The 12,751-nt window shown below is 37.9% G+C and overlaps 1 protein-coding gene across 3 annotated transcripts in view; it reads right to left on the reverse strand.

The window, feature by feature from the left end:
• The window catches only part of drosha (ribonuclease 3 drosha), a 76,879-nt gene that overhangs the window by 39,799 nt on the left and 24,329 nt on the right, over positions 1 to 12,751 (reverse strand). For all 3 annotated transcript variants that reach the window (XM_076191757.1, XM_076191758.1, XM_076191759.1), the window contains exons 6-9: positions 12,467 to 12,603; positions 11,215 to 11,705; positions 10,784 to 10,951; positions 367 to 556 (exon numbers count right to left, since the gene is read on the reverse strand). In XM_076191757.1, the coding sequence (XP_076047872.1) occupies positions 367 to 556; positions 10,784 to 10,951; positions 11,215 to 11,705; positions 12,467 to 12,603 (986 nt within the window). The remainder of the gene's footprint in view (positions 1 to 366; positions 557 to 10,783; positions 10,952 to 11,214; positions 11,706 to 12,466; positions 12,604 to 12,751) is intronic.

Genomic DNA, 12,751 nt, shown 5'->3' on the forward strand with positions numbered 1-12,751 from the left:
TGTATACCTCTGCCTTCCACACATCTTTTACTAATTTTTCTTCACTCATTCTTTCCATGTGTCCTAACCATCCCAATACTCTTTCATCAACCCTATCTGTCATCTTTTTCACCCCAGCTCTCCTCCTCACTTCCTCATTTCTCACTCAATCCAACCCTGTAACACCTACCATACTTCTCAGACATTTGTTACCTATCTATATGACATTTCATATAGATATCAAATACTTTCACAAAGTCCAAATGTACATTAAAATCAATATTTTGATATGGTAGAAATAACTTAAACATGAATGATAATGAAGGAATCTGATACAAAGTTTAATATTTTGTGGCATATATAATGAGTAAAAACTGATATACTTACATAAAAGATCCAATTCTTTCACACAAAAATTATCTGGCATCTTTTCTTCAATATACAAAATTGTGTACTCAATGTTAAATCTAATAACACGACATGTAGGAAGCTCTTCCAGTCTGTAGTGTGAAAACAAAGAAAATCCTTCAAATATGAATTCATGGTTGTCATGGTTGATAACGGTTGGAGTTTTTACCTGCAAAATAAAAATATATAACTTGTTACTTAAACATCTTAAAATGAAAATCTGTATTGGAGATGGTTAAAGAAAATGGAAAAAAGTGGGAGATAAGCTAGTTGTTGTTTGCTTATGATACTGCGCTTGTAGCAGGATCAGAGGAGGGATTGAGGAAGTTAATGAGTTTGGAAAGTGTGGAAAAGAAGGAAGTTGAAGATTAATGTGGGTAAAAGTAAGGTGATGAAATGTATAAGGGGAGAAAGTGGTAGCAGACTAGAAATAAGTATTAAGGGAGAGAGACTGAAGGAAGTGGATAGTTTTAGATACTTGGGTGTGAATGTGGCAGGAAAGGGAGGAGTAGAGGTGGAGCTAGAATGTACATTGAGAGAAGCAAGTAAGCGAGTAAATACCTTGGGGGATTAAAAAGTGTAATGAGAATTAAACATTTAGGAATGGATACTAAGTGGAGATTGTATGAAGGATTGTGCCAACAGCACTGTATGGGGAAGAAACATGGAACATAAGAGAGGAAGAGAGGAGTTTGAATATGTTTGAGATGAAGTGCCTGAGAAGTATGATAGGGGTTACTAGGTTGGATAGAATGAGAAATGAGGTGAGGAGGAGAATGGGTGAGGAAAGGGAGTTGGGAGATAGGGTTGATGAAAGAGTATTGGGATGGTTTTTACACATGGAAAGAATGAGTGAAGAAAAATTAGTTAAAAGAAGTGTGGAAGGCAGAGGTGGAAGGAGTGAACATGAGGGGTGACCAAGGATGAGATGGATGGATGGGGTAAAAGGGACATTGGGAAAGAGGGAAATGTTTGTTAAGGAAGGATGGGAGAAGACAGAAGATAGGGTTGAATGGTTGTGTATGGATAATGCTGTGATGCATGAAAGGGTGTGGGTGGGGGATGGGGGGGTGAGGGAGTATGTATGAAAAATAAATTGACGCAGCCTGAAGGGATTTCTCCCTGTCTTCTCTATTTCTGCATGAGGGAATGGACAGGGATGTTGCCAATTTAATGAAATGGCCTTGCTGTGGATGTGCTGTGTCTTGTGACACTGCTTCTGACCCAGAGCAGTGGGTGAGATGCAAGGATGACTTGTCATCCAGGAGCCAAGATAAGAGGAAAGTGAAGTATGTGGGGATGGAATGGGTGGGAGTGGATTTTATGCCTTTATTTTTGGATACCTCACAAGGGTGATAAAGACTTTTGTGTATGTATGTATGCACATAAAAATATCTTTATATAAATGCTTATGACTTATTTTACTGTAACAGCTATGATACAATTTAACAATATATAAATCTTATCATCTAGGAGGTGCTAAGATGGGAGGGAGGGTGGAGGGGTGTGGAGTGTTTTCAGGAATGGAATGGGTGGGAATGATTTTATGCCTTTTCCTTTTTGGCTACCTCCCTGGTAATGGGGAAAAAGCCTTGGTATATGTATGTATGTATAAATCTTATCATATTCTACTTTATACTATGTGTCACCTTTGAGCATGATAGAAGAGAAGTATAACTGATCATGTTGTCTTAGACTGAAAGCTGATGAAAGGTACTGGATGTAGATGTGACAATGCTGAGAGGGAGAGACAAGGTATGTCTAATCATTAATAATTATAACTGTTGCCTCAAGTTTCATTATTTGGAAAAACTGCAGCCCCACACTGACTGGTTATGGTAATTGAGTCTTTCTACAGATCTTCCCGGGAAGAAACTTTGGACTGTTGTCTGTATTGTACTAGTGTATTTAGTTATCTATAGTATACTGGAAAGTAGCAACACTCGTGGAATCCTGTCTTTTACTAATCAATTTATCACATTTAGTTTCAAATAGTGTGGGGCTGTTTCTAAGTCACCAGCTGAAAGTGGCACAAAAAGGGGAGCAGTCATCGGCTGTCTCCACATGTGAAAAGGTGTAAGAAATACTGCTGAAGCTGAGAGAAAGAGAATTCATGGGCTCAGTCCAGAGACAATGTGTCAGCCCTCAGGGCTACCCTGAAAAATGAGGGTGTTGAGGGTTCTGAAAGTGGGCAGCTTTGCTGTCCATCTTGCAGGACTACCATGTGTAGTTACCCGTCATCAGTCCCTGTCTGATCATTATCTTTTACTAACAAAAGTGGAAATGGTAAAAAGAAAGTTCAGACAAGAACACAATTGGGGAAATATTAATTAAATTTGGATAAACTGAGAAAAAATGAGGTGGCCAGGGGATTCAAAAGACAAATGGAGAAAAAGTTGGATGAAAAGAAAGGCACAAAAACTATAGATGTTGGAGAACAGATGAAATTGCATGTGAAACAGAGGTGATTCAGGAATTACGTAGTATGAGATAGGCTGGATGGGAGATTGAATTGGAATAATGGCAACTGTAAAAACTAAAATAGAAAACATGGTCAGTAGCAGTAGAGTCAAACAAAAGACAGAGGGACGGCATTTCAATAAATGCAAGAAGACATGATGAAGAAAGCCTAATTCATCCCAGACTGGATTATGCAATTGTGGGGTTGTCACCAACCTAGGGAAAGATAAGAAAAATAGAGAATACAAAGGGTGGCATCCAAGGTGATCCCAAGTCTAAACAACAAGACATTTAAGAAAGACGGAAAAAACTGAGACTTCTCACACTGGGAGAACAAAAAAAAAAAATTAAATAGCAAACTTGTTTGAAAGATGTTTGAAAGTATAGTTGTCCACATAGATGCAGACTTATGGAACAAATTGAATGAAAATGTAATGGAAGCCAACTCCATAAATGAATTTTAAACAAAGTTTGATGTGTGGTATTATAGGTGGGATTATATGAGCACAGCTCCAACCCCATATACTACATACATATACCAAGGCCTCCTTCCCCCTTATGAGGGAGGTAGCCAAAGTCAAAAGGAATAAATCCACTCTCACCCATTTCATCCCCACATACTCTGCTCCCATTCACCACCCTCCCTCCCTTTTCTTGGCTCCTCCTGCATATTGTCCACTGCCCTGGTTCAGAAGCAATGTAGCATGACACAGCACATCCACAGCAAGGCTGCTTCATTTAATCAGCAATCCTCTGCTCTCTGTCCCCTCATGCAGAAAAAGAGAAGATTGGGGATGTGTCAGAATATTGTTCTAACATACTTCATAGCCCCCCACACCTACCCACCTCCTAGCATGCATAACAGCATCATCCATACACAACCATACTCCACTTACCTCTATCTTCTGTCTTCTTCCTTCCTTCCTTCCTTAACAGTCATCCTCCTCTTTCCCAATGCCCCTTTCACCCCATCCACTTCTGCCTTCCACACATTTTACTTATCTTTCTTCACTCTTTCCATGTGTCCAAGCCATCTCAAAACTCTTTCATCAACCCTACCTTCCAACTCCTTTTCCACCACTGCTCTCCTCCTCACATCCTTGTTTCTCACTCTATCCAGCCTAGTAACCCCTATCATACTTCTCAGACATTTCATCTCAAACACATTTAAACTATTTCTCTCTTCCTCTCTTATGTTCCATGTTTCTGCCCCATAAAGTGCTGTTGGCACAATCACTCCTTCATACAATCTCCTCTTAGCATCCATTCCCAAATGCCTATTTTTCATTACACTTTTTAATTCCACTAGGTATTTACTTATCTCAAGCTACATTCTACCTCCACCTCCACTCCTCCCTTTCCCACTGCACTCACGCCCAAGTATCTAAAGCTATCCACTTCCTCCAGCCTCTCCTATAACACTCACTTCCATCACCTTACTTTTACCACATTCATCTTCAACTTCCTTTTTTTGCACACCTTCCCTCTTCTGAGTCTGTTATAAGTGCAGTGTCATCAGCAAACAACAACTGGCTTATCTCCCATTTTTTTCCATTTTCTTTAATCATCTCCAAACCCCAACCCATTACACTTGCTTGTACCTCTCACATCACCCCATCCATGTATACACTGAACAGCCATGGCAACATGACACATCCTTGGCAAAGTCCCACCTTTACCTCAAACCACTCATTCTATTTCTAAATCTAACACAGGCTCTACTACTCTTGTAAAAACACATGACTGCTCCTCTTGACAGCTTTCCTCCTATCCCATATATCTGCAATATTGTCCACAGTGCCTTCCTGTCTACCCTGTCATAAGCCTGTTCCAAATCTATAAAGGCCCAAAAAACATCCTTACCTTTTCCTAAAGCTTTCTTACACATCTGTCTTACTCCAAAAATCTGATCCACACAACCCCTATCTGTCTTAAACATACATGTTTACTCACCAATTACTCCCGCTGTTCCTCTCCTAATCCTCTCAATCAAGATCCTCCCATAAGGCTTCCCAACTACACTCAACAAACTGATCCCTCTGAAACTACTACACCCATACTTGTCCCCTTTTCCTTTGTAAAGCAGAACTATACATGCACTCCTCCAGTCCTCTACCCTCTTTTAGACAAACATTAAACAACCTCACCAGCCAGTCCACCATTACTGTATCTCCTTTCTTTTGACATTCTGCATGATACCCATTTAACCCAGGTGCCTTACCTGCTCTCATCATTTCTATAACTGCTTTCACCTTAACTTTTCTTATTTCTTTCCCATTTTCCTCATTCATCACTGTAATTTTTTTAGCACCTCTCACCACAACTACCTTTTCCTTCCTATTCTCCTTCATATCTTGCAACTCCCTAAAATAGTCTGCCCATCTTCTTACCACCATCTCTTCCATTATCATCTCTCCATCAGCAACTTTCACCTTTTCTTCTCTACTTGATTTGCCTCCCCTTCCTATTAATTAATTTCCTCCCAAAACATCTTTTTATTACTTTCAAAATTTTCTGTCATACTCTTCCCCCATTTCACATCTGATCTCCTTTCTTATGTTTTCCTTCTCTTCTCTTTTCTTTGTACCTCTCATATGATTCTATCATCTTATTTTTTAACCCATCTGTGAATGCTCATTTCTTCTCTTCCACAACCTTTTATGCTTCATCATCCCACCACTCACTACCTTTCCTTCTATTTCCTCCCATCCTCCTTGTTCCACACACTATCTTTGCACACCTTGTGACTCCCTCTTTGAAATATTCCCATTCCTCCTTCACTCCTAGTTCTTCTCTGTCCTTCATTTCCTCCCACCCTTCTCTCAGCTTCTTGTACAGCGAGTCCTCCTTATACGGTAATTCTTTATCCAGTAAATTCACAGTTACAGTATTTGGTAATTACTACCCTCGATTCTATTTACGGTAAGAAAAATTCACAGATACAGTATCTGCTAGATATTTTGAAGAGGAAAGAACAGGAAGGTACATCTGCCATATCCTATTATCACATGTTATAATGGGTTCGGTATACAGTAATTTCAATTTGCGGTAAGGTTTTCAGGAATGTATATGTACTGTATAATGAGGACTTACTGTACTTCTCCATAAAAAAAAAAAAAAAAAAAAAAAAATATATATATATATATATATATATATGTATATATATATGCACACACACACACACACTAGACTAGGTATGATAAACTGAGAATAAATGAAACCCAATAAGCATTGCTTCTTTCCTTTATGTTACAATTAGGTAAACACACACACACACATAGGTTGAAGTGACAGCGAAGCTTGGAACTCCAGGAAAAATTTAAGTTTCATCAATCTCAACAATGAGGGGGTACCTTTGTTGTACTAGTGGGGAAGAGGAAAGCTCATGGTGTAGTAGAAAAGTGAAGAAAAGGGAGAAAGAGAGAGGTTACTGAGGAAAATGGAAGGAAATGAGGAAGGGGACAAATTGCCCCGGATGTTAGAAGGGGTGTAAACAAAAGGAGTGCAGAACACACAGATGAGGTAGAACAGGGGAGCAGAGGTGTCAAAAGCAGAAATATAGATAATAGCAGCTAGGTGGAAAGAAAGGATAACTGCTTTTATGGATTTAATGAGGGAGGAGGTGACAACCTCCCCAACTAGTAAATCTAGAGGAGACACTAAAAAAATGAAAGAAGCATGGGAGGTTAGGTTTAACCAATTAACACAAGTTACCTAAAGAGTTGATAAACTGGAAGAACTAAAGAAGGAGAATCAAAACCTAACTAAAGAACTAGAAGAATTAAAAAGACAGTTAAAAGAAGTAAAAGATGATAATGCGGAATTGAAGAATAATAATAAAGAGAACAACAAAATGGTATTTAGAAATATAGTGACACAACAGTTGAAAGAACAAACTAAGGACACAGTTATCAAAGTGATGAGAGAGAAGGAGAATATAGTAAGACACTTAGCGGAAAAAAAGAAATGTATGATTATATTAGGGATGGAAGAGAAGCATAATCCAAATAGGACCACAAGATTAAAAGAGGAGAAGGAAAAGGTAAACAAGATATTATAAGTAGTTCAAGAGGATGGACAAGAAACAGGGAAAGAAATTGAAGAAATATATAGAATAGGGAAATACAATACAGATTAGACCAGACCAATTAACCACTTCCATACGGTGACGCCTACGTAGGCGGCATGAGGAGCAAGTGGGTACTCGATGTTGCCGACGTCGCTATCTTGATTATATTTATTGTAGTCGTACCTACGTAATTTCGATTCTTTCTAAACTGGCTTCATCAATTTTCTATGGTTATCAAAATACACGGGTGAAAGAGAATGAACGATTGAGCACTGACTTTATTTCTTACAATGCGATTATTATGACGCAACATCGCACGTCAGGCAGCTAATGCTGCCAGACGTGCGATGTGCCCCGGAGTGAAAAGGTTAAGATCAAATTCAGGTCACAAACAACAGCAGAGAACATCTTAGCAAAAACAGGGAAATTGGCAGGTATATAAACAGGTATGGATAAAAAGAGAAATGAATAAAGAGGAAAGAGAGGATGAGAAAACAAAATGACTAGAAGCTAAGGGAAAAAAAAGAGAAAAGAACAGTCAGAAAAAGAGAAATTCTATTGGAGAGTAGCGGATATGAAAGTGAGGAAATGGTCCATAGCAGAGAAAAATGGAAAGGAAACAGAAAACACGATGGAAGTAGCAGAAAATTAAAAGTGTCTTACACAAACATAGATGGCTTAATAACAGGCTTGAACGAACTGAATGATTACCTGAAGGAAAAAGAACCGGACATAATGGAAATTGTAGAGACAAAATTGAAAGGTCCACTACCACCCAACAGTGTAGGACATGGTGCATATTATTATTGGATTAGAAACAGAGAGGTAAAACAAGGGGGTGGAGTTATGTTCCTGACTAAGAAGGATATAAATGTGACGAATGTCACAAATGGAAAGAATAGAGATGATTATGATGGAAGTGGAGGACAGGGATGGGAAGACCAGGAAGTTTGTAGAAAATTATGTGCCTCCTGAAATGGCTTAGTGGAAAGAGAGAGAACACAAAAATATGTTAGAAGACACAAGGATAACACTAAATAAGATAATGGAAGATGGAGGAAGAATAGTTATAATGGGTGACTTTAATTGTAAAGAAATCTGCTGAGAGGAGATGACAGTGAAGGATGGAGACCTATGGGGAAATGTACTACTTGATATTATTATAGAACATACAATGACACAATGGATTCAAGAGAATACTAGGTATATAAATGAGGAAGAACCATTGAGATTGGACCTAATAATCGCATCAGAACCTGAAATAGTGGACAAGATTGAATATAAGACACCAATAAGTAAGTGACCACATATTGGTTGAACTGGAACTAAATGAGGAAAAATGCATGGATGTGGATGTACTGTGTCTTGCGACACTGCTTCTGACCCAGGGCAGGGCGGTGGGCGGGGTGCAGGGATGACCCGTCATCCAGGAGGTGCTCAGATGAGAGGAAGGGTGGGAGGGGTGTGGAGTGTATTTGGGGATGAAATGGGTGGGAGTGTTTTTATGCCTTTCCCATTTTGGCTACCTCCCTTGGAAGGGGGAAAAAGCCTTGGTATATGTATATGTATAAAAAGGGAAGATTGATGTATGGATTTTTTTTTTTCTTTTTTTTTTTTTAATAAAATAAGAGAATTCTTTCAAAAAGCAGACTGGGAAAGGATACACAAGGAGGAAACAACAGTAGAAGAGAAATGAAATATTTTGACAAAAATTTATAAAGGAGTGGAAAAGTATGTTCCAAGACAAAAACAAGAAAAAGAACATGTAAAGTGTTGGTACAACAAAAGATGTACAGAGTTAAAAGATAAAAGGAATAAAGCTTGGATAAAATGGAAAAAAGACAAAAGACCTGAAAAATGGAAAATATATACTAGTTATAGAAATGAATATGTACAAGTGTGCAGAGCAGAAAAGAGAAAATACGAAAAAGATGTCATAGAAAAATGTAAAGATCAACCAAACCTATTTTACAGATTTGTAAACAACAAACTGAAAAACAAACAAGAATTAGAGAAACTATGACAAGGAGGAATTGAAGAGACAGAGGAAATAGAAATGGCAGAAATTATGAACAAGCATTTTGAATCAGTTTTTATGAGGGAGAACATACAACCTAGAGATATTGAGTGGGAGGAGAAAGTCCCCCTATGAAAGAGATAGAAGTAACAAGGAATGAAATAATGAATCACTTGAGTAATCTTGATGTCAGAAAATCACATGGACCAGATGAAATGGCAAACTGGATTTTGAGAGAATGCTGGAATGAACTAACAGACAAAAAACATAGTCTAATAAGCAGTTCATTGAAAGAAGGAAAAGTTCCAGAAGATTGGAAAAGAGCAAATACAGTACCAATATATAGAGGGGGAAACATGGAAGACCCTACTAACTATAGACTGGTCTCTCTTACAAGTACGATAGCTAAAATTTGTAAAAGAATGATCAAAATTAGATGGGTAAAGCATTTGGAAAAAAACAACGTACTAAACCCAAGGCAATTTGGATTCTGACAAGGACGATCATGCTTCACAAACTTAATGTGTTTCTATTCAAGACTAATAGATGTAATACAAGAAAGAGATGGGCTGATTGTGCATTTCTAGACCTGAAAAAAGCTTTTGATAATGTGCCACATATGAAATTGCTAAAGAAATTAGAAACTGCAGGAGGAATACAGGGCAAACTGCTGAAGTGGATGGAAGACTTCTTGCATGAAAGAAAAATGAGAGAGTGGTGATAAGAGACAAACACTCTAATTGGGATGAAGTGATTAGTGGAGTTCCACAAGGGACAGTTCTGGCCCCAATAATGTTTGCTATATTTATTAATGATATGGATAAAGGAATTGAAAGTTATATGAACTTCTTTGCGGATGAAACAAAATTGTTGAAAAAAGTGAACACTGTAGAAGATAGTGAGTCACTACAGAGTGATCTCAATAAAGTATGGGAATGGAGTAGGAAGTGGGAGATGGAATACAATATCAAGAAGTGTAGTATAATGGAATTTGGAAGAAGCAAAAAAAGAATAGTGGGATCATATAAATTGGGAGAGGAAGAAATTAAAGAAGTAGAAAATAAGGACCTGGGAGTCATTATTATGAATAATATGTCCCCTGAGAAACATAAACAAAATTTTTGGAGAAACTTATAATTTAATAAGAACAATCAAAGTGGCATTTACATACCTGGACGAAGAAATGGTGAAGAAAATACTGGTCACTTTGATAAGACCAAGATTGGAGTATGCAGCAACGATGCCAAGTACAAAAAAATGTATAACAAAACTTGAAAGGATACAAAGAGCAATTACGAAATTGGCACCAACACTCTCAGAACTATCATATGAAGAGAGACTAGCAAAACTTGAGCTACAGACATTAGACCAAAGAAGAGAGAGAGGAGACTTGATAACTATTTATAGAATCATGAAAGGCATAGAAACTATTGATAGGATCTAATAAAATGGGATAGTAGAGATACAAGAAGACACGGAAAGAAAATCGAGAGACAGTTATAGAAGAGACCTAAAAAAGAACAGCTTTTCCCACAGGGTAATAGACGTTTGGAACAAGTTAGATGAGAATGTGGTGTGTGCAAAAATTATACACGAATTTAAAAACAGTCTAGATAAAACGAGATATGAAGACGGGACACCACGAGCATAGCTCCCCTTCCCATGAAATACAACTAGGTAAACACACACACACAAGCACACAAACTGGATACGGAGAGATATGAAAATGGGTCACTATGAGCTTAGCTCTTTTCCCATAAAATACAACTAGGTAAATACATGCACACACAAATGCAACTACTAATATAGATATTCTAGAAGTTGTAACATAATTACAATTGGAAATTCACCAGAAAATTTGTCGGAGGTGATATGGTAATAAGATAGTGGTACAGTCGGTCCACATTGTTGGTCCAAGGATCACAAGGCTCCAAATGATCTTCTCCCACATAGAAGCCATGACGAATACCTGATCTCTGGGCTTTCTGAGAACATCTGCACAGTGGACCATCATTCATCTACAAAGAAGAATTCCTGTCATACTTAAAACTATAAACAGAAACATGTTCTAAACTTCATTACAGTATACTTCTTGTATGTTATTCATGAATAAAATATGAATCGTTCCTCTACAAGTGGGGACCTGTTTCTGACACAGGCAAATGCTGTATGATTCTGGTCCATAGAGGTGTCTCTAAATTCCCTAAATAGTGACTGACTCTCACTATGCACTCAACACCCCAATATAGGAAGATGTAATAATTGTTGTAAAGGCTCTCACCTCTCCAGGATCATTAAACCATAATTCTGGGTGCAATCGGTCAGGATGGTTTCTCTTCTTCTCTAACTCCTTTGCAGCTCGATTACATTCCTCATTGTCATCACAATCATCTTCACTACTGCTGCCACTGCTATCTTCACAGGTACTTTCATTGCTACTGCTGTCATTATCACTGCTGGAGTTATGTTTTGTTTTCCTCCTGCATGGTTTCTTTTTAAGTTCCTTTAAGTTTCTTGATGAGTCACTTGCTTTTGAATCTCTCCTACAATCACTTTTCTCTTTTTTACCATCAATTTCTGTGTCTGCCTCACAAACATTCCTTCTCTCTCCTTTTCCTTCTATTTCTTTTGCAAGAACATTCACTGACTGTCCACCCTCCTCTTCTCTTAGGTTATTTTCTTTTGCTTCACTACTTTCTTCATGATCTCCATCTTGTACCTTTGTAACACTAGCATCTTGGGTGCTCGAGTGATTACAGGAGGGTATTTTTTCTGCAAGAAAAGGAAGAAAAGAAGAAGAAAAAAATATATAAAAATGAAATAAATAAACAAGATAAAATACAAGTTAATAGGGAACCTTTGGGCCCAAAACAATGCTTTACAATACTTGTTGCCTGAAATTTCATTGCTGGAAACTTATAGCTATATCTCCCTGGGAAGAAACTGGACTGTTGTCTTAACTGTACTAATGTGGAGCTGGTTCTAAGTCACTGGTTGGTAGTAGTAGGGAAGCAGTTACTAAATGATATCTCTTTTTATGTAAAAAGGCAGGGCAACTGGTTGATGTTAACAGAGAGAGTTCTTGGTCATGATCCAGAGGCTGAGTGTCAGGCCCTGCACAACCAGATGGAGGTGAGGTGTTGATAGGTTTTGAAAATGGGCAACAGGAAGATGACACTTTCTTACATCCATTTTGCAGGATCACCATGTACAGGTGTCCATTGTTGGTCCCTTACATATTCACAAAAGTTGAATGTTAATAACACTGGCAACCAGAGGTTGATAATATCTATCCACTTATATATCAAAAGGCTTCTTCCCCCTTATAAGGTAGATAGCCAGCCAAGGTATGAACCCACGAACATTTGTTTCACTTTCATCTTAACTCTGCCCCCGTCCATTGCTTCTCATTGCAATACAATCCTATGGACAAATCATGTTTATTCTATGGATTCTTTTATTCATAAGCATATTTTACAGGAACCTTGCTTTCTTTTGATATACAGCAGAAAAATAAAATAAAAGTGCCTTACCTTTGGTATCTTCTTGAACTAAGGCTCGCTGTGCCAGTTTTTCTGTTCTCACTTTCTTTCCTCGTTCTACAATTTTTTTCTCGAACATATCACAGAGACTAACAAGTCTCTTTGTGCCTCGCATCACCCTTGGGTTCCTGTTAATATATCATATCAGCTTCATTATTTACTACAGCCAACCACTAATACAGATATTGTTAAAAGCAAACCATAAAACTGTTCTACCACTAAACTACAAAATACACAAAAAGGAAAAAGCACGACACAGTACGTGACTATTTGGAT

The sequence above is a fragment of the Oratosquilla oratoria genome, chromosome 10 (genome assembly GCF_046742065.1).
Source record: "Oratosquilla oratoria isolate Oo_2021 chromosome 10, ASM4674206v1, whole genome shotgun sequence".
Classification (NCBI taxonomy): Eukaryota; Metazoa; Arthropoda; class Malacostraca; order Stomatopoda; family Squillidae; genus Oratosquilla; species Oratosquilla oratoria.